The sequence below is a fragment of the Cydia amplana genome, chromosome 22 (assembly GCF_948474715.1).
Source record: "Cydia amplana chromosome 22, ilCydAmpl1.1, whole genome shotgun sequence".
Taxonomy (NCBI): domain Eukaryota; kingdom Metazoa; phylum Arthropoda; class Insecta; order Lepidoptera; family Tortricidae; genus Cydia; species Cydia amplana.
The window spans coordinates 10,410,166-10,432,206 of record NC_086090.1 but is presented as its reverse complement, the minus strand read 5'-3'; the positions used below and the strand labels follow the sequence as shown (position 1 = coordinate 10,432,206).

The following is a 22,041-nucleotide window of genomic DNA, read 5'->3' as shown; positions in this document are numbered from 1 at the left end:
GAAGATACATTTAAAAATACCATTTTACAGGCAAAAATGTGTTAATCCCTTGATCCGCCTTTCCATAATGATTAGTGGAAACCTTTTTGTTTGATACCAAAATCAATAATAGGGTTTACTGGAATCCCCAACATAAACAAAAAACCCAGCAATGATGTTAAGATAACAATACATTTAAAGCCTATTAGACAATACCAAAAGTGTATTGTAGTAATTAAGTAGCAATGAAGAGAAACGTGTTATTAGCAGGCAAATCTGAGAAACAATTAGAGGTATTAATACTGTTAAATACGTAGAGTCATTAGATAATGCCGGGGATAGTTATAAAAGAATAGGCGGATGCGTTCTGGTCATCATTACGTTGTGTATTGTCGAAGGAGAACCATGAAGTTCCTGGTAAGTTACACTTACGAGTATATTTAACTGACCCAAGAAATTACTTCCAGATCTTCCCTTGAGTGAAATTTGACGTTTTTTTTTAAAGTTTTACATACTTTCTGCTTAAATCTTAAATATCATGTATCTATACACCTTTTAGTATATGCTTAGGCTATTGATTAGTTTGTTTAAGGAACTTTATTAAATGAACTGTTTAAGTGTATTAATAGGTATATTGTTTTTCTTGCCATCAAAACAAAATACAACATTTTAGATCATACGTTTTATTTCGTAAGCTCCTAAACCGACTCTTTAAAGCTGCTGTACCTCAGGGGTCTCTCCTGGGACCAATTGTAATACTTTGATTGTGACAATGAAATTAATTATTTAAATAGCTTTAACAGAAATGTAGTGTAATATGGTATACTATTAATTTCTCGTCAAAATGTTGTGGCTAGTAATTTTCTACTGACTATAAAAGATATCGTTCTATTCTCCATTTTCGTTGTTTATTTCAGCTGCTCACCGTAGCCTGCGCAGTGGCCGTCTCAGCCGTGCCCTATGGCCCTATCCCGGCCTACGGCGGCGGCATGGGCATGGGCATGGGTATGCCCATAGGCGGCGGGCTGGGCATGGGTGGTGTCGGCGGCGGCCAGTACGGCGGTGGTCAGCAGTTTGGTGGCGGCAGCTCTGGGTACGGAGGTGGTTCTTCGATGGGAGGTAGACAGCAAGGATTCCAGCAAGGTGGACAACAGAGCAGCTTCCATCAGGTAAAAACATTTTACGATTATTTGATTTATATTGGGTACCTCGGACCGCGAAACTCAAAGCGTCTGGTACACATCTATAAATCTCTTCAAAAGTTCATTATAAGCTCCCGGCTTCCAGAATCTATTGTTTTATATTTTAATTTAGAACTTTCCAGTACAATAAATAAATAAATAAATAAATATTATAGGACATTATTACACAAATTGACTAAGCCCCACGGTAAGCTCAAGAAAGCTTGTGTTGTGGGTACTCAGACAACGATATATATAATATACAAATACTTAAATACATGGAAAACAACCATGACTCAGGAACAAATATCTGTGCTCATCACACAAGTAAATGCCCTTACTGGGATTCGAACCCAGGACCGCGGCTTCACAGGCAGGGTCACTACCCACTAGGCCAGACCGGTCGTCAAATACAATAGTCTTAAAAAAGGAAAAAGATCAAATAGGCGCATCAGGATGCAATCCCTTGGTCAGGAACGCACGGAATAGAATCCAAAAAAGGGTTTTTTTAAAATAAAACTTGTTGTTTCCAGGTAACATCAGCCCAGCAGTCATCTGGTGGAGCCTCAGGTGGTTCCTCCGGCTTCGGAGCCCAGCAGGGCGGCGGTGGCTTTAACAGCTTTGGACAAGGGGCATCCGGCTTCGGGGGAAGCGGCTTCGGCAATTCGCTAGTCGGAAAGTAGATGATGATGATGGCTGAATTTCCAATGAAGATTTTCTTCCAGATTTCAATGATTTCGTTTAAGAAGATTTGAAGATATTTGATCGACTTGACTTACTTAAAGAAATAAATGCTATCAATATTGGAGAACCAAAATGAACCAAAAGCCATAAAGTTTGAATTTTTTTATAGATAACTTTTCTATAGGGTCCAAATTTAATTGTGAAATATTTCGGTTGGAAATTCACTTTAATTGTAAAAACGTTAGGGAACGAATCAATAAAATATTATTTATACATTTAGCGATTTCACTGAATTCCTGAACTAACAAACATGTATTTATTCTAAGAACAAATGAAGGCGTACTATTATTTACCTAAGTTAATTATAAATAAAGTGGGTATAACTTTAATGTTATTATACTGAGACAAATGTTAACTTCGTTATTCATGGAACGTTAAAATATAATTCAGCTAGTAACAAAATACCGCTTTGAAATACGGTACAGTCAATTAAACTATTGAATTATTTGAGTTACTATTAACTAGTTTACAAGAGATTAGCTGCTTATCCTAAAGAGGATTATTATTCGTTATAGTAGATAATATTCGAAGGAGAATCCACAACTGAAATAAAAGGAAAAAAAACACTTTTCTAGAGATAAATCAACACTGCATATTGAATGAAAGATAGTAAGGAACATACAATAAAATGGCGACTTGCGTTGACTCGATAGGAAATTATGTATACATACCTAAAGTAATGTTTATCGGTGTTCTATTGGATACATTCTGGGGAGTGCGCACAAGAACTGCATGACGATCCCACCTTCCCCTTTCCATCATCGGACGTCCAGGCGCGGGGAGTAAATGCACCCGTTTGCTGTCAATATTCCATTTGTCCGCACAAAACGATTTGCCTCGTCTTTTTTGGTAAGGACGGCTAGAGAATGGAATGCGCTCCCGTCATCTGTATTCCCTGAGAAATATAACCTCGGCCTCTTTAAAGCAAGAGTGAATAGGCTATTACTGAAGCGGTGAGCTCCATCTTAGGCTCTGTCCTCACTTTCCATCAGGTGTGCCAATCGCCGATCAGTTTATTATAAAAAAATGAATGTAATTATAAATTTACATTTATAAAGCAGCTCAACAAGCTCTTTAACACAGGTGGTTCTTTTAGAAGCAGTATTTTATTCGCTTATGATTCGTTTTCGTTTTCAAACTAGCCATAAGTGGGTTGAAAGGTTAGTTTTACTTGACTTAAAATTTTTACTTAATTTATATTTCTATTTTACAAAAAAAAACTTGTAGAAAATAAAGCCTAAACATAAACAATACGTGAACATTTCGACAACAACTTCGTTACGAGTTCCGAATGTTTCAAGGCGAACTCCTTTCGTTAAATTAAAAAAGTTCAATTTGTTTGCGAGTGGGCTGGAGGACTCTCCAAACTTACTGGTCCTTATCGGATAAGTACCTGGAAGAAAGGAGAAGTTTTATTAGAATTATGTCACAATTATGTAGGGAAAAGGTCATACATGTGTTATACGCATAATTGTGATCATAAACAAAATTCAACGAATAATTAACACGAACTTAGTAACGATTAAAGCAATATACAATTCATAAACGAGTCTGTCTAACATTTGTAATTGGCGTTCGAAACCTTTCTCACAAAATTATATATGTAGAAGTCACGTGTGACAATCGTTGATAGAAAACGCCAATCTAAAGTAAAATTATTTATGGAAATGATCACGTGACTTTTCATTGCATCTGTCATATCGATACATTTTTTTCTTTTCGATCGGCATTTGTCGATGAACGATTGTCATCTTGACTAAACATTTTCATTTCATTTTCATTCATTTTCATTTTCATGCTGTCACGTAGACAAGAACGACCATCATCCGTACTTGTATTATAAAATTCAATATGTGCCTGTGCCATCATCCCTATTTTTGCGAAATTTACTTACTCAAGAACCCATATCTAACTAAATTGTCACCGACAAGTTTGAACCGAACAATGCATGTGAATCATCAACCTTCAACTCCCAAGTATGGGCACAATGATGTCATGCGACTCTTGACCGGCTTTGAATGGCTGATTTATTTTAAAACTCTTCGGAGGCAAATACGCGTAGTTGCGTACGGCCCGCCTGACAGTGTGATGGTAGGCGGTTACGGTAATCCATATGCTACGGTAACCGCTCCCATCTGTAGTGCTTGCAACTTAATTGTGAAATTGTGTAATAGTGACTTACCATGTAATGATCACGTTACATTATGCTTAATTAATAAATACATTACTAACTACAGTGTACAATAAATTGGGTCGATCGACCAAATACCGCAATGTAACAAAAATCGCATGCAAGTTCTTGATCCGTCTAAACGAGGCTTAAAGAGCCATCTTTTCATTCCCTTATTTATAATATACCAAGAGGATTATAATAGGGGATGAAATATGACCCCATTTTTACTGAAAACCCTTACCCGTCTAAACAAATTCCAACCAAAAATTACAACATTAACTAGGCGTACTCATTTAAAGTTTAATGTTTCACCTTCACCCGAATGCCGTAACAAATAATTTCGACGTATTTTGAACCTTATGACACAGAGTTAAGGTCTAGGAATAGAAACGTGTGCTGTTAATAGGTATTCGGGCCGCGTATTTACGTACACTAGATTATGTTTCGGGGAGCCATTGACCCTTTTACTCCTGAAGTTTTAATAGAGCACATGGCGACGTGTAAACGTTAGTAAATATTTATACACATTGGCGACTGGTCTGGCCTAGTGAGTAATGACCCTGCCTGTTAAACCGCGGTCCTGGGTTCGAATCCTGGTAAGGACATATTTGTGTGACTGACACAAATATTTGTTCCTGAGTCTTGGGTGTTTTCTATGTATTTATGTATTTGTATATTATATATATCGTTGTCTGAGTACCCACAACACAAGCCTTCTTGAGCTTACTGTGGGACTTAGTCAATCTGTGTAAGAATGTCCTATAATATTTATTTATATATTTATTTACGTTGGACAATGAAGAATAAAGGTGATATTCGGATGGCAACCGCAGCTGCATTACTGTTACAGCGTTGAAGCTGCGGTGTAGACGCGGGCTCTGTCATTGTCAATTTCCTCTGACTCTCTGATCTGACTATACAGTTAATTATGTCGATGTTAGTACAAGACAGGGATGTTGCGAATATCCGCATCAGCATCCGCAACCGCGGAACTTCCGCATTATTTTCAACATCCGCATCTGCATCCGCATCCGCATAAAATCGATACGGATTTAATGCGGATGCGGATGTGGAACACGTCGGTACAGGAACGTCTTAGCATCGGCGTAAGTGCTAAACTGCTAGGTAATTTTGTCATTAGCCAAAAAAACCTATTAGAAATTTGCAGTCAAGCGTGAGTGGGACTTAATGTACGAAACCCTTGGAACGCGAGTCCGGTTTTTTTGAAATAAAAATTACTAAAATGTAATATTTGACGTTTTTTATGTACCTATCTTGACATCCGCATCCGCGTCCGCGGATGTCAAAAAATCGGCATCCGCAACATCCCTGGTACAAGAGCCTCTAACTTGACTATAAAACTAGGAATTCCACCAGTCTAGAGCTAAACCACTCCTAGGCCTTCAGTTCCCTTTCACTTGTGTAATACTAGTTGCACTTGCAGTGAACTCATGCATACATTAATGCATAAAACCATTGCAATGCAATAAGAATAAGTGAAACAGGTTTGCAAATGGACAATAAAAGATCTGACGCTCTTAATTAATGAAGTTTACTTTCTTGAGTCACATTTCGTTATTACGATTTAGAATTTACTTTCTATCGATAACGATAACAGTTAAAGTCGATATTTGATTCATCTTAATCACCAGCAGATTTTGTCCCTGAAAACCGGGCTATGGTTATATTGCATATGTATCATTAAATAGTATTTCCTGAGGAGTAAGCGTAAGTCAATACCAAGAACTATATTTTGATATAGAGGTATCACAGTATATTGAAGACTTACTTATTAGTATGTAGGCACATGATATTATGTAACTTATATAAGCAACAAGACAAAGGCAAGTTGAATTATATCCTTCGTGAAACCAATAATCCGTCTTGCGGTTCAAGGCCTGAATACATATTAGATGTTAGCACTAGCTCGCTAATGACAAGTCTAATCCCTGCGGCATGTCGCCAGTTGAGAACAAGATCTAACTTATAGACAACACCGGTTATATGGCGGCCGATCGTAATATCAGCCCGATCGTAAAGTTCCTGAGTAATGTTTTAACGGTAGTTACTAGTCACATAAATACCATGCAAGAGATAGGCAGGATAAGTTCGTTAGGTTTATTTAGATGCCCGAAGGGCAAACAGTCTATAGTAATAGGAGCCCCGCGTAGCGGGGCTTCGTCGACTCACGGAACGAGACACTGATATTCACGTTTCACGCCCGCCGACGTATACATAATATATTGGTATTATAGTATAACAGAGCTAATCAATTCAGCTACATTAATATTTGATCGCACAGAGCTCGACAGACATGTCAGCGGCGCGACTGAAATAGACCACCTAGAGCGCCTTGTGCACAGGGTGAAGTTTAACTAGCAGGTAACTCAAATAGGGCTGATGTCTTACTGTGGATGTCTGTACGAAATGTGATTTACGGCAATACACATTATTAAATAAGTTTATGGCAGAAATTTCATTTTTGGTACAAGCTTTTATCGCTGACTGTTCTTTTCTTTCCACAGGCAACTAGTACTCACCGAGACATATCTAACAAACCTAAACACAATTCGTTTGCGTTGTTTTATCACAGAGTTCCCATGGCCACCTCCTGTCCCCATCATCAGATCAGATCCATGTCTCCATATGTCATCATAATATTGCATTGTCATCCGATTTACGTATGCAAAATTTCAGCTCAATCAGATATCGGGATGATACAAATATCTATCTGATGTCAGTGCACGTTCGAATTAGCCAGGAAGTTTTAAAGTTAATTTGAGAACTAGGCTGAACATAACTAGGCAATTAAATCTAGAATTACTTCAGCGAAATTAATTTAGGTATGTCTGGTGATGGCTTATTATGTTTGCGAAGGCTGTGGTCTGTTTAAACACTTTGTAATGTAAATCTTCAATTTAGTGGTTAATACGAAGAGAGAAATATTTACATTTTGACTGACTGACAGGCACATACGAGGGGTGTTCAAAATATTCTCGGTATGAGAATGAAAACAAACAAGTACGAAAAGTTTGATATTTTTATTTTTCAATATACTCCCCCCCTATGTTCATACACTTGAAAGATCGATCAATTATTTTTTTTAATCCCTCGTAAAAATATTTTTTATCTTTCGTGTAAAAATGCTCCTCCACTGCCGCCTTCAATGCTTCATCGTCAGAAAATTTATTTCCACGCAGATCCTTTTTAAGATTGGGGAGCAAAAAGAAGTCGCTGGGGGCTAAGTCCGGACTATACGGTGGGTGAGTAACAGTTTTAAACCCCCATTCAACAATAGCTGTCTTGGCAATATGAGCAGTATGGACGGCGGCGTTGTCATGCAGAAGCAGAATACCTTTGGTTAACTTTCCTCGCCTCTTTTCTTTAATTACATCCTTTAATTGACGTAGAATGTTAGCGTAGTACTGTCCAGTGATATTTACACCTTTTTCTTTATAATCGATTAGTAATACTCCTTCACAATCCCAAAATATCGTGGCCATGACCTTGCCAGCTGAAGGGATGACCTTGAACTTCTTGGGATGAGCTGAACCCTTAATGTGCCACTGCATGGACTCTTGTTTACTCTCTGGGTCATAATGATGAACCCAGGTTTCATCTCCAGTAACTATTCTTTGCAGCACCTCATCAGGATTTTCACCGCACAGGTCAATAAAATCGGAACAACAAGCTACACGCATGTCTTTTTGAAGCCGAGTCAGCATTCGCGGAACCCATCTTGCACTTACTTTTGACATATTAAGATGGTCATGTATAATATCATGTACGGTACCAATAGAGAGATTGGTTACTTGTGCTATAGATTTTACCTTCACTCGACCATCTTCCAATATAAGTTTTTCCACTTTATCAATATTTTCTTGTGAAGTAGCTACTACAGGCCGGCCAGGTCTAGGGTCATCTTCAATACTCTCCCTTCCGCGTTTAAACTCGCTTGACCACTTTTGAATGGTAGATAAAGAAGGAGCAGACTCACGGTAAACACAATCCATTTCCTCTTTTATGGTTTTTTGATTTTTACCCTGTTTTGTCAAGAATTTTATCACGCATCGATGTTCTAATTTAGTTAACATTGTCAATTCGCACATGATGTTCATGTTTGTTCAGCAATTGCAGAAAAACAAAAGACTATCTCGGTTCGAATTATACTTTTTTTAAATGTCAATTAATAAACCTTAGCGGCCAGTAACGAAAGAAATTTTAGAAGAGGTCGTAAGATATCAATACCGAGAATATTTTGAACGCCCCTCGTAGCTTGTCTAACCCGTCTAGACATTAAATTCTGCTTTTGCACTCAAATATTACATAATCCTTTATCCCTTATGCATAACAAAATGAAACTTTATCTTTTGCATTTAAAAATATTCGTCAGTTTGAGGAGTACAGCTCTCAATTTTTTTTGTTTGCTCCCTTTACAGGCCACAACCTGTATGTGGGTACAGGCACACCTCGGACACTGATGGCGATCAAATGTATGAAACAAACGCGTTCCTACGCACACAGCCTAAGCTCGTGTAGGTGAACGCGTACCATGCTTGTGTGAGTGAAATAAGACATTGTAGGGTAACTGTGAGGTAACCGAGAGCGGGTCTCAGCGGGTGGGCGGCACTTTCAACGGGAGGCGGGGAGCGTCCATACTGTATCCTAGTACTCTTTATTATACTGTGGTACAGGAGAGATTCATACATTATAAAGAAAGAATATATCTACACTAATGTTCTATTCAACAGACAAAGCTATCTTCAGGGAAAAAGTAGCATAATTGAATTATCATAGCAGATTCATTCAAGGAATTTGCATTTTAATATCGCTCAGCTGGCTAATGTCGATATTGGCTGAATATTCTCTGACCTGCCTTATTAAATACATATATTGATTCCAGCCAATTTCATATTATTATTGGTAATCAACATATTTTTAATGAAATTAGAATCTAAGTCCATAACCAAACATTGACTTAAATTTCTCGATATTTTTATATTAACCTATTTAATTGTTTTATTAAATAAGCATTAAATTGCATCAAATAAGGGTCGGCTGGTTTTTTATATGTTAATAATGACAAAATGCTTTTGTTAAATACAAGTTTCTGTCATTTTATTAACAAGAGTGGCAAAGTCATTTGATGCAAATTTCGAATTATTTCATGTTGGCTGGCAGAATTTATTTCAAGTGATGATTTGGTATAATAAATGTTTAATAGGTAGCGTTATTTGGGTTCATTTGACCTGTTTTTTTTTAGTATGAATTAATGAATTTCCTCATATTAGTGAAAATTTGTGTGTTCCACTCGGTAGCAAAGTTTGTCTAACCCTCGTTGCACCCTCGCTATGCTAAAGATTTCACATTTCGAACCATTCACTTCTCGAATCTTTCGTTTCATTCTTTGTTTGTTTGGCCACCTGTAAAGGTAGAGTCTTGGTGAGTCCATGAAACATTGTAACAATATCTAGTCATTACTGGCAATGTAACCCATTTCTCACAAACAATAAAAAATATGATTATGATTTCGCTTGCTCTGGTATCAACCAGGGATCGGAACCGGTTTTTTGTAAAAACTTAGAAGTAACCATATTTTTCGAATTATTTTATACTCGAAATGTAGGACTCAGTTGTGTTTTTAGGTTACGACTTCGTATTATTAGATTGCCTAATTAGAAATGAAGTAATTAGCAAAGAACGAAAAAATACCGTTTCCGTTCCCATACAAAAAATACCGGTATCCGATCCCTGGTATCAACATTAGCACAAGGGGTTTAACAGCAACCTTGTGAAACTAATGACTTTCAAACTCAAACCACGGTAGGTATGTGTACATATTTCTGACTCCGTAAATAAGCAACATGTTAATAACTTCACGCACAATTTACAAACAAGACAGCGCCATCTAGCGTCTCCTGGGCTTACCAAAACTCATTCTTACCATCTTAACTCTGAACTCGAACACCGTAATAACTGTACGGGGCCTGAGTTCGCGGTTAAACTGGTCTAATACTTGTGAGCAGGGATCGGATACCAGTATTTTTTTCAAACCGGTTTCGTACAATGACACCAAACCGTTATTATAATGTTCTTGGTTTCGCTAACCGGTATTTTAAATGGTTCAGGGAACAAACGTTTGACGCCGATTCCGTTCTCAAAGAACGGAATTGAAACGTTCTTTCGTATAACCATGTATAACGTTTTCGTTCTCTGTTACCGGTTATGAAATGGTTTTGGGAGCGAACGGTTCTTAGCTAATTCCGTTCGCGGGAACGAAAAGCTAATTCCGTTCTCGGGAACGAAATCAAAACGGTTTTCGCCAGCCGCAGCCCCAAATACATTTTCCGAGAATTAGACAAGGGCAAGCGGCGGCGCGGTGGCCATTTCAAAGGATCGTCCTTTGCCAGCGTGGACGTTAGAGTTGGATTGGTTGCATTATATTTATATTGTAGTATAGTAGTATACTTTAACTTTTATTATTAGTACTTAGATTCCAAGATGGCGGCCATGCACTATGTCATAAAAGTCGTCATGGGTGTCGTTTATAAGGTTTTAGGGGGTGCAGATTTCGAAAATGATGGCCATTTTAGAATCCAAGATGGCGGCCATGCAATATGTCATAAAAGTCGTCATGGGTGTCGTTTATAAGGTTTTAGGGGGTGCAGATTTCGAAAATGATGGCCATTTTAGAATCCAAGATGGCGGCCATGCACTATGTCATAAAAGTCGTCATGGGTGTCGTTTATAAGGTTTTAGGGGGTGCAGATTTTGAAAATGATGGCCATTTTAGAATCCAAGATGGCGGCCATGCACTATGTCATAAAAGTCGTCATGGGTGTCGTTTATAAGGTTTTAGGGGGTGCAGATTTCGAAAATGATGACCATTTTAGAATCCAAGATGGCGGCCATGCACTATGTCATAAAAGTCGTCATGGGTGTCGTTTAAAAGGTTTTAGGGGGTGCAGATTTCGAAAATGATGACCATTTTAGAATCCAAGATGGCGGCCATGCACTATGTCATAAAAGTCGTCATGGGTGTCGTTTAAAAGGTTTTAGGGGGTGCAGATTTTGAAAATGATGACCATTTTAGAATCCAAGATGGCGGCCATGCACTATGTCATAAAAGTCGTCATGGGTGTCGTTTAAAAGGTTTTAGGGGGTGCAGATTTCGAAAATGATGACCATTTTAGAATCCACGATGGCGGCCATGCACTATGTCATAAAAGTCGTCATGGGTGCCGTTTATAAGGTTTTAGGGGGTGCAGATTTCGAAAATGATAGCCATTTTAGAATCCAAGATGGCGGCCATACACTATGTCATAAAAGTCGTCATGGGTGTAGTTTAAAAGGTTTTAGGGGGTGCAGATTTCTAAAATGATGACCATTTTAGAATCCAAGATGGCGGCCATGCACTATGTCATAAAAGTCGTCATGGGTGTCGTTTATAAGGTTTTAGGGGGTGCAGATTTCGAAAATGATGGCCATTTTAGAATCCAAGATGGCGGCCATGCAATATGTCATAAAAGTCGTCATGGGTGTCGTTTATAAGGTTTTAGGGGGTGCAGATTTCGAAAATGATGGCTATTTTAGAATCCAAGATGGCGGCCATGCACTATGTCATAAAAGTCGTCATGGGTGTAGTTTAAAAGGTTTTAGGGGGTGCAGATTTCGAAAAAGATGACCATTTTAGAATCCAAGATGGCGGCCATGCACTATGTCATAAAAGTCGTCATGGGTGTCGTTTAAAAGGTTTTAGGGGGTGCAGATTTCGAAAATGATGACCATTTTAGAATCCAAGATGGCGGCCATGCACTATGTCATAAAAGTCGTCATGGGTGTCGTTTATAAGGTTTTAGGGGGTGCAGATTTCGAAAATGATGGCCATTTTAGAATCCAAGATGGCGGCCATGCACTATGTCATAAAAGTCGTCATGGGTGTCGTTTAAAAGGTTTTAGGGGGTGCAGATTTCGAAAATGATGACCATTTTAGAATCCAAGATGGCGGCCATGCACTATGTCATAAAAGTCGTCATGGGTGCCGTTTATAAGGTTTTAGGGGGTGCAGATTTCGAAAATGATAGCCATTGTAGAATCCAAGATGGCGGCTATGCACTATGTCATAAAAGTCGTCATGGGTGTAGTTTAAAAGGTTTTAGGGGGTGCAGATTTCGAAAATGATGACCATTTTAGAATCCAAGATGGCGGCCATGCACTATTAGCCAGAGCAAGGTACGGTCGGCTAGGTACCATTGACACTTCCATCGCCCCGAGCGCGAATATTTAAAAAAAGTATCGTGGTAGTGCAGTTATAATAAACTACTTAAAACCTTAATCTTAATATGGGACATTATCTATATATGAAAACCTTATTGTCGATGGCGCTTACGCCGCACAGCGTCGCGCGGCATTGTATTTACATCGGAGCATCGTTAATAATGGCGTAAGCGCCATCGACAATAAGGTCCCTTTTCATAGATAACATCACATATATCTACTCGCACAAGACATGTACCAGTGAACGCAAATATCATGGAAGACTAGATTGGAACTAATTATCAGCTTTAAACTGAGCAAGAGTGCTGTTAATAAGAAAGTAAATTTTAAGTAATTGCAGACTTTCCGTCTTTGCGTGCGCGTTAAATTGAATACAATAATAGGCCAATTAAATAGGGCTATACTGAAACACACCCAATTTGTCAGTAGAAAAAGACGCGAAAAAAATAATTCTATGGGATGTCAACTCTTCGCGCCTACATGTTTTAATTTTGCCGCCCTTTTTCTACTGTCAACTGTAGACATGTGTAAGTAGTAAGTAATGCTCGTAATAATCTCTTCAAAAATCATTAATTACGCGAGGGTGCATCCGCGCGAGCACCAACCACTGGCCGAAGTGCGCGTAATGGATTCAATTCCACATAGATTGACGCGCCGATATGAATGGTCAGTTCAAGTCTATACTCACAGAGCGCGTAATGTGTAATACAGCTTGTGATACTGTCATGTTTATTCGCCCGCCAGGTAGTCACGCCATCATTGTGTTGTTATCTCGCTCGCACTCGCACTCAGTGCTCGCTCGCTCTCGCTCTGCGATGCTTTCGGCTATCTTCGGAACAATTCGGATCGGTCCGCGTGGCCGATCGCCGCGGTTGCATTTAATCATTTAAGTTGTCGCAAATTTCACTAATACCTATTCTTACGAATATGATTTTCTGCATCTGCAATAGATTTAAAACTCTAATGCGTCCCTGTAAAGCTTATAATGTTTTTTTTTATAATACGAGAAGGACTCGGCCAAAACAAGTATTTTGTTTGAGATTTTGAATTTGACGAAATCAAAACCATTTTTTATTATTGTTGTGAAATGTTTGATTGTTTGATTAACTTTCGCGGTTCGCGGCAGCCGGGAAACTAAGTAAGAGTTAACACTGCTTAATACTTGTTTATCCTTTAATTTAATTGTGAATTAGTGCGTACCTAGACTGAGTTTAGTAGTGGTAGTAGTAGAGATTACATTAATTAATGATTTATAAGAATTAACAAAAAAATCTTTCACATAGTGTGATAGCGGTGATAAAACGTAACGCGTAATAAATCAGTTCAGATTTAAGTGATTTTTCAATGATTATTAAAAAAAAAATGAATGATGACTGCTGATATAATTTTAAATAAAAATTTTCAAAAAAGAATTGGCAGAATTTACTAATTTGCATACCTAGCACTTGAAATATATAGTGTGAGATCCAACTACAAAGTATTCAAGTAGGTAGTTTACGTATAGATTTCAATAAGGGACCGGACAGCTATCAAGCAATATGAATGAATGAATGAATGAATGATGCTTTATTCGAAACACACATACACACACAGAAAACCGCCTATAGAAACCTAATATTGGCCATTTTGTTCGCGACGCAAATCACCAAACTGTGAGGTGCGGGAGGGGTGCTCACGGCGTTGCGATTGGTCGTTTCAAACATGGTGCGCTGACACGTGTAGGCGTAGGGATGGGACATGTTCATTACAGGCAGTGGTACTGGTACGAGTTGTACCGTAATTTATTGTGGTAAAATTAATATCATTAAAGTCCATAGAAAAATTACTTAAGTAATAATATTAAAACAATATCATCGTTAATTAAGTACTTAAAAAATGTATCTAATATTTTTACTATGCATATTAATGAGCTAAGATTCTTATCATAAGAATTTATGTATGAAATTAAATATGTATTCGATGTTGCATACATTTTGTGGTGAAACTTAACGGCAGGGTTGCGGTACGGTAGTGTCAGCCTTGAAATATTTCATTAATGTTTAACGTTCATGGATATTTGAAGGTGGTTTAGCTTCTTAAGAAAAACATGTCATTCATTTATCATTCATAAATCAATTATGAATTTCAAAAATGCAGATAGTTGTTATACTTCGTCACTTTGGTGGCAAACGCAGCCTATGGACGCTTGCATATAGGAGACTGTCACATGTTCGGCTCTGAAAACCTGCTAAAAATATGATTATTTTCTTATTTTGATGCTACCTCAATAATGGCCATACTAAATATGTACTAACTAAAAATTAAACTACATAATACCTACTAAGATAAACTACCATGTACCTAATAATAACTACAGATTCTACACATCCATTATTCTCAATTAAAAATAAAAGAGAATCACAGTTATATTTTACATTTCTTGGTACAAATTTGGTAATACAAACAAATGGTACAATACGGTACGAGCGAAAGCACGAACTGACGAAAACATCATCGTCACACCACTAGCCGTTAACGTGAAAGAGATAGCACATTGCATTTTCAAGTTGACGAAAAGGGACGGGCATACTTCACTGCTGCTCAGTGCAACCATATTGACCAGTATATATAGTATGAACCTCGCGGACCAGAAACAATTTTCAAGAACATAATTAATTTGACCATCCTGTGGAACGTTATTCCATCTGTTTTGTAAGTGGAAGTCTTAGATGACTAACCACACTATTTTACACTGCAAAATCCCATTATTTCCCACTGTGTTAAATAAATTGCGATTTATTTTCGTAGACACGCGCACTGTTAACAGATCGTGGACGCAACTGATCGGAGCGGCGCGCGAGCAATATTGTATAAGCGCTATTGCTCGCACGAGTGGTGACCGCGAGTCGTCCTATAAGCTCTGTCTATAGGGGTTGGTCTGTGCATACACAACAACACTAAAATAGGCTTAAATCTACATAGGTAAATTAGTAGGTAAGTAACAGTGTTGCGAGGGGTTCCAGAAAAGGATAACACTCAGCATGTGTCGCAGCACATGAGTTGTGTTACGACGCTGATTTTCAGTGTACCCATTGACACTTAAAACAAACACAAAACAACACAGAACATAAAAACAAAACCGAAGCAGAATACAACAGAATAATACTGATTAAACTTTCACGATTTTTACACATTATTAAATTGTACAACGGGACTTAATCGCGTATCTAAGTTTTAAGATTTACCTCCGACGTTTCGAGGACGGCGTTGTCCCCGTGGTCTCGGAGAACGTCAGAGGTAAATCTCAAAACTTAGATAGGCGATTAAGTCCCGTTGTACAATTTAATAATGTTACAGAGTTTTCCTCTATTGATTTAAATGCCATCTAGTGAGTTTCGCTTTATCTGGTATTAATATAACTCGAGTACTAACAGTGACGTGCTTAGGGGTTTCAAGTAATGCGACGAAATAACGCTAGATGGCGTTAACCTCAATTATACATAGTGCATTTTGCACTAGTCATTGAGTTTTCACTTCTGCCGGCACTCCCTGGGTGCAACCCGTTGTTTTTTGTTTTTGTTGGGATGTCATTACTTTTTGTACAGAAATTATTAGTTCAACGTCATCTTGTACAAATTTCAACTTGCTAGGCCATCTGGATATGGGTTATTTTTTTTATGTTAGGTTAGTCAGTCCGTGAGAAAAATCCAGATTTTAGATATTTGTATGTTAATAACCGATTGAGTTATATTCATAAAAATGTGAGATTCTAGTTAGCATTAAAAGGTCTTAAGAAATCAACAAAATTTCATATACATATGTTTATTTTTAATAGACTTTGAGGTACGTAGGGGTCAAAAGTGGCTCCATGTAATACAACATAGGGCAGCTGCGTCGCCAATTCTCTTCTTTTGAACTTGGCTTAACACTTGGTGTGCGTGTCTAGATAATGTATCATACCACACATAGTGCGCTAGAAATTTTGAGTTTCACTCGGCAGCTGCTCTCCTTTCGTACTTTGAAACCCTCGCAAGTCTCGCAACTCTCAATGTTCCATTATTTAAAGCACCCGCTATGCTCGTGGTTTAAAGACAACACCTCCCTTGTTAATCACGTAATTGTTTTAGCCTCTTTTAAACCAAAACAATTTCCAACTACTTGAATTACCCATAAATAATCAAAAATTGAAGATCTACCACGAGCATCAAAAATCCAAGTTTCGTTATCTGTCTGTCAAATATACAAGTGACACAGATAACGACATTTTGCGATAGGCCATATGTTTACAAAACAGGCCAAGTGCACGTACATAATTATCTAGATGCCTAATGGACGTCCGTTTGTCAAAACTTTAGTTGTGTGCTTGTTTGCGACTACAGTAATATAATAACAAATAACATTTATTTCAACATACATGGTTAAAATAAAATTCTTATCTGCCATGCACGTTTTTTATTCCTACAAAAATAATGAAGTCTGCAATTTGCAGAAGGGTCTCGTACTATAATAGAAAATTTGTTGTGTTGGTTAACGTTCTTATTTTATACTTATCAATCACGGAACTTAGGGACGTAGACTTTGAATAGAAATAAATCAATATGATGCGTTTGTTGAAATATAAAGTCTGTCAAGCCATTTCCGTCAGTTTAAAAAAGCGGCAAATTTAAAAATGTAGGCGCCAAGAGTTATTGTCTCATAGAAAATTTGTATTTCGCGCCTTTTTCTACTGACAAAGTTGTTGGATAGACTATAATATAAATTCCTAGCGTGGGCCTACACACACTTCGCTGTGACAGAATGTGAAAGTGTCACCAAAACTGTCAAATGACTACGATAATAAGTATTCCTTTTATAATGCCACTCCACACTATACCATTCTGAAATTAAATAAGAACGGTGGTAGTCAGGCGCAATTTTTATTTTTGCAGTGGTTCATAATCGACGTAGGTATATAATTACGAATATAATTTGAACATCAACCAATATTAGAATAATATTGGAAATTATATCAGTTATTTTTAATTAGCTATCATCATTCACGCGCGCGTTTATTTCGCTCAGACTTGGCCGCACAAGTATTTGGTGCGAGCGAGACGCCCGCGCACGTCACTTGTAGGTACACACCTATATACCACGCACACACTGTCCACGCGTCCTTGGCACGAACTCCCGCCACCGCCCGCATCAAAACTGTCCCCGCGCGCAAGGAAATTTAATCTTTAGCATTTGCGCAAAGAGTTCAAATTTGGTGGTGTCATTTAGCGAATTTGTTAAAATGCACTTATTTATTACTTAGACCTTATTTCTGTGTGATTATGTAATTAATATCACTTTGAACGTTATCAGAACAAAGTCTGCAAGAAATTATATCTATAACCATTTTTTCTAGCATGTTTAAGGCGTAAATATATATACAAGTAATACAAATATTATTTATGTAGGATTTTCGGATAAATAGCTTAATGAGGTAGTTTTATGGCAATTCAATCAAAGACGTAGTTATTAAGCAACATCGATAAGCAAAAAACGTAGTAGTTTAAAATTGGGGATTCTGGCACATGTTTAGTTGTTTTGATTCCCAATTTAGCAATTAAGTTTCTTTGAATACTGGAACAGTAAATGTTGCTGTCTATCCAATGCGGAGGTCAATTTATGTTATGTGACGCTGATGAACTGATCAATCATGTTGTGTTAGAAAACTTAAATCGGATTTAAAGGTCCCTTTGTAGTTTTTTATAAATAACTCTTAAACGGTGACCTGTAGCTAAAATGTTCTGATACATAAGTAATCTTCATAAAATTGTCTACATTAAATATTCTATACGCTTTTTCGCTAGGATCAATATTTAAAAAAATATTTAAGGGAGAATGTTAATTATAATCAATTGTTAATATTTTTTGTAAATAACTCGTAAATGGTGACCTGTAACAAAAAATGTTCTGATACATAAGTAATCTACATAAAATTTTCTACATTAAATATTCTGTACACTTTTTCGCTGGGATCAATATTTAAAAAAATATTTAAGGGAGAAAGTTAATTATAATCAATTGTTAATATTTTTTGTTAATAACTCGTAAACGGTGGCCTGTAGCAAAAAATGTTCTGAAACATAAGTAATCTACATCCAATTTTCAACATTAAATGTTCTATAAAAAATTTCGGTAGGTTCAATATTTAAAAAAATATTTAAGGGAGAAAGTTAATTAATGGGGAAGTTAGTGCACTGAGTTGTCCCTTTTGTCCCAGGCGATGCCGCTTGACACAATTGTTCCTTGGATCATACTTAATTGATCTGAAGTCTTAACCTGGATATTAACTTTTGATTTCCCCCCAAAAATGGAGAGGAGAAAAGTGGTTCCGGCGGTACACTGCGCTCTGTTTGATATAAAGCCGCAATCCGATGATTGATTGACATAATTGTTCTCCAAGAAGGAGGTTCGTGGCGTATTTGTCTTTGGTACGGTCGTATAGAGGGCGGCTGGGTGACCTCCAGAAAATTCCGACTTTTGGTCTACCGCTTCCGGTCAGAAAAATGTTTGACGGCCCGGCCAAACGGTCGGACCTAGGTGGGGGGTGCTCGACCAAATGTCATAGAGGGACCCTGGCAGTTTTTTACGCCGCCATTTTTTTTCAAAATGGCCGACTTTTCTATTTTAATTTTTTCAAGTTTTGCCTAGCGCGCTGAAATTTTGGTCACGGAAACTCGGGGTCCCCTAGATTCCTATAAAAATTATTTTTTTGAAAGATGTTTTAATTGCGGAAAAACTGGGCACTTTTATTTTGTATGGCAACTTTTAAACGGTGCGTGATAGGTGGGGGGTGCTCGACCAAATGTCATAGAGGGCCTCTAGGGAAATAAAACTGCATTGAAAAAAAATCAAAATGGCCGACTTTTTTTTTTAATTTTTTGAAGTCGGTCTGAGCGCGCCGAGATTTTGCATGGCAAGAGATAGAGGCTTCTAGATTCCTATGAAAAAAATTATTTTTGGAAAAAACCCAAGATGGCGGAAAAAATGGCAATTTTTATTTTGTATGGCAGCTTTTAAACGGTGCGAGACAACCCCACCCGGTTGCTCGACCAAATGTCATAGAGGGCCTCGAGAGTAATGGAATAGGGATGATGACACATGTTGAATTTTATAACAAAATCTAGTAAAATAGATAGCAAACGAGCAATTTATGACAATAATGTGGATATTAAAATAAAATATTGAAAAATTACCAAAGTACAGGACCTCAAAGTTTCAATTCAATTCAATTCAATTTATTTATTTAAAAGACAACAATGGCCCATAATGGTTAGTAACAATTAAGATTAAAAACTAAGTGTTAGTGGAACAAAAACAGAAAGCGATTTACAACCAGTGAACGCATATAAACCATGGAAGTATTCTGTCCGCTCAATTATGACCCAACGTAAAGTATTCGATTGTAGGCGGTGCTTACAGACTGTTCGATTGGCAACTTCAGTTCGGCCTAGATGACATTCAGTGACGGATGGCTAAGTTGGTTCATAAAAACTACGTTTTTTTGTAATTAAAAATGTCTTCATGTGTCGTAAAGTGGTGCAGAAGTTGTTTTAGTTCATATCAAGGACAGTGGAATCACTTTTCACTTGTAGTAAACAGATAACTTTAGTAAAATTTGGAATAAACATGACGACATTTTTTCAATACTACCGTGCTAAGCTAAAACGTAACAACTGCATACGACTTTCATAACAACATACGACTTTTTAAATTGCGAGGATAATAGGGATGGTTTTATGCCAAATGAAGTAGACTATTTTATTAACTTATGTTTGCTTTAGGCATTTTCTATATACAGTAGAATCCGCTTATAATGACATTGAAGGGAAGTAACAAACATACTAAGCGGATGTCATACAAAGCATAGTTAATAAACTTAGGTATTATTTTATTTTTTCCAAATTAATCTCAAACTATTTTGTGAGAGATGAGTTTTATTAACCTTATACCAATTATCAACTTTCACCGAGAGTAAAAACTAAAACAATTTAAACGCCACAGACGTCCTCGCAGGGAAAAATGTGGGGCCGGCCTCGAAAACCAGCGAATTTGTCAGTATAACCGGACATAATTCCATAAAAATAGTATTTATATGTCATAGTAAGCGGTTTATCACTATAAGCGAAATCATCTTATCCGACTTTGTCACAAAGAATTTCATATGAAAACCAAACTTCGCACTGCCTATTGCATTTAAAAAATTTCAAAATGGCCGACTTTTTTTCGGCGCTTCGCCGACGCTCGCTTATCAAGACAGTTGACTTGGTAGAACGCTTGGAAGCGCTGCATTCACGCAGCTCGGCCTTCGGCCTCGCTTTAAATTACTGGGGATTGCACGCTTGGGAGTCGGTGTGAAGGCTCCGGGCCTTTGGTCCTCCGTCGGGGTCGGCCTTCGGCCTCCCCAGCCTGAAGCTCGCCCTTCGGGCTCGCTTAACACAGTTTTTGTATAGGATTTTGCTTGGTTCGTCAGTCAGCGCGCTCGGACCAACTTGAAAAAAAAAAAGAGTCGGCCATTTTGAAAATTTTTACATGCAATTCCATTACTCTCGAGGCCCTCTATGACATTTGGTCGAGCAACCCCACCTTAGACGTGTGCGCCGCGCCGGCGCGCCGCCGCCGCCGGGCTTTTTTGCCACGCCGCCGCCGCCGATAAATGATCGGCGTGAAATCGGCGTGACCTTGAGTGTTGTTAATTAGCTATTGCATGTTGGTATTTTGATTACAATATGGATTATTTGGAATTATATATGTTACAGTGGTCAAATATACATCAATTTTGACACACCCATTAATGTAATTGAGAATCCTCAATATTCAGCGTCAAGAAAGATGAGAGAGCGATATATGAAGTAGGCTTTACAATTGAATAGGCAACGAAATCTCAAGGCTCATTTACCATAGGACCTCTGCAAGGTGGTGTAACAACAAGAAATACATCGAAATGGCGGCTCTTCTGAGGAAAATTGAAGATGAAAGTTCTAGGAGGTCTTAAGATAACCATTTCAAGACCAAAGTAAAATTAATGGTAGTAGACAGGGCAAACGCACTCCCATTTACCGACGCACGACGCACGGCGATTACGAATAAGCGAGCTAGTTTGTATATCTTGGGTTGATAACCAGTGCCGGTGGTTGCACCGCAGAGAAACGCCGCAGAGCTGGCATGGCTAAGAGTGCTATGGCTAACCTCGACAAAATCTGGACGAACAGAGGTATTCGAATGCAACTAAAGTGCGCTTGGTACGAGCTGTCGTGTTTTCAATATTCCAGTATGGAGCCGAAACGTACGTTTGTTTGTGCGTAATGTGGGATCGATAGCTTCACCATTCTTCTCAACGAGTGGAGTGGGCAAATGGAAAGAATTAACATAAAATATTCAACAGTAGTTAGTGATGATATCATTTTCCTGGAGGCTCTGATTAAAAAGAGCTCAAATCTCAATATCGCCACTAGCTCTTCACAATATGCCATGGTGAGCCCTTAGATTCTTCGGACATATTATGCGGTTTCCAATGCATGATGTAGAGAAACATGAAATTAGGCCGAATGAATGGCAAACGTACTCGACTTGGAGCATGTGTGAGATGGTCGAACGCTATGAAAAGGTCGGCTTGCAGCAGTTTATGACCGGGCGAAATGGAGACAAATTACATGTGGTCGTGATCCTCAGCCTCAA

The 22,041-nt window shown here is 38.0% G+C and overlaps 2 protein-coding genes across 2 annotated transcripts in view; one reads left to right on the top strand and one right to left on the bottom strand.

Moving 5' to 3' along the window:
- Positions 1-22,041, bottom strand: part of LOC134658326 (calsyntenin-1) — a 295,963-nt gene that overhangs the window by 180,746 nt on the left and 93,176 nt on the right. The gene's annotated exons all lie outside the window — the stretch shown is intronic.
- LOC134658432 (ctenidin-1-like) lies at positions 275-1,973 on the top strand. Its single transcript, XM_063514115.1, has 3 exons — positions 275-396; positions 897-1,148; positions 1,694-1,973. Exons 1-3 carry the CDS (start codon positions 340-342, stop codon positions 1,841-1,843), a joined length of 459 nt encoding a protein of 152 aa, XP_063370185.1. The 5' UTR covers positions 275-339; the 3' UTR covers positions 1,844-1,973.

Excerpts from the sequence above, each read along its gene's own strand:
- LOC134658432 (XM_063514115.1), top strand. The coding sequence starts at position 340 with ATGCGTTCTGGTCATCATTACGTTGTGTATTGTCGAAGGAGAACCATG. Across the intron at positions 397-896 it reads GGAGAACCATGAAGTTCCTG|CTGCTCACCGTAGCCTGCGC; the intron begins GTAAGTTACACT and ends TGTTTATTTCAG. Across the intron at positions 1,149-1,693 it reads AACAGAGCAGCTTCCATCAG|GTAACATCAGCCCAGCAGTC; the intron begins GTAAAAACATTT and ends TGTTGTTTCCAG.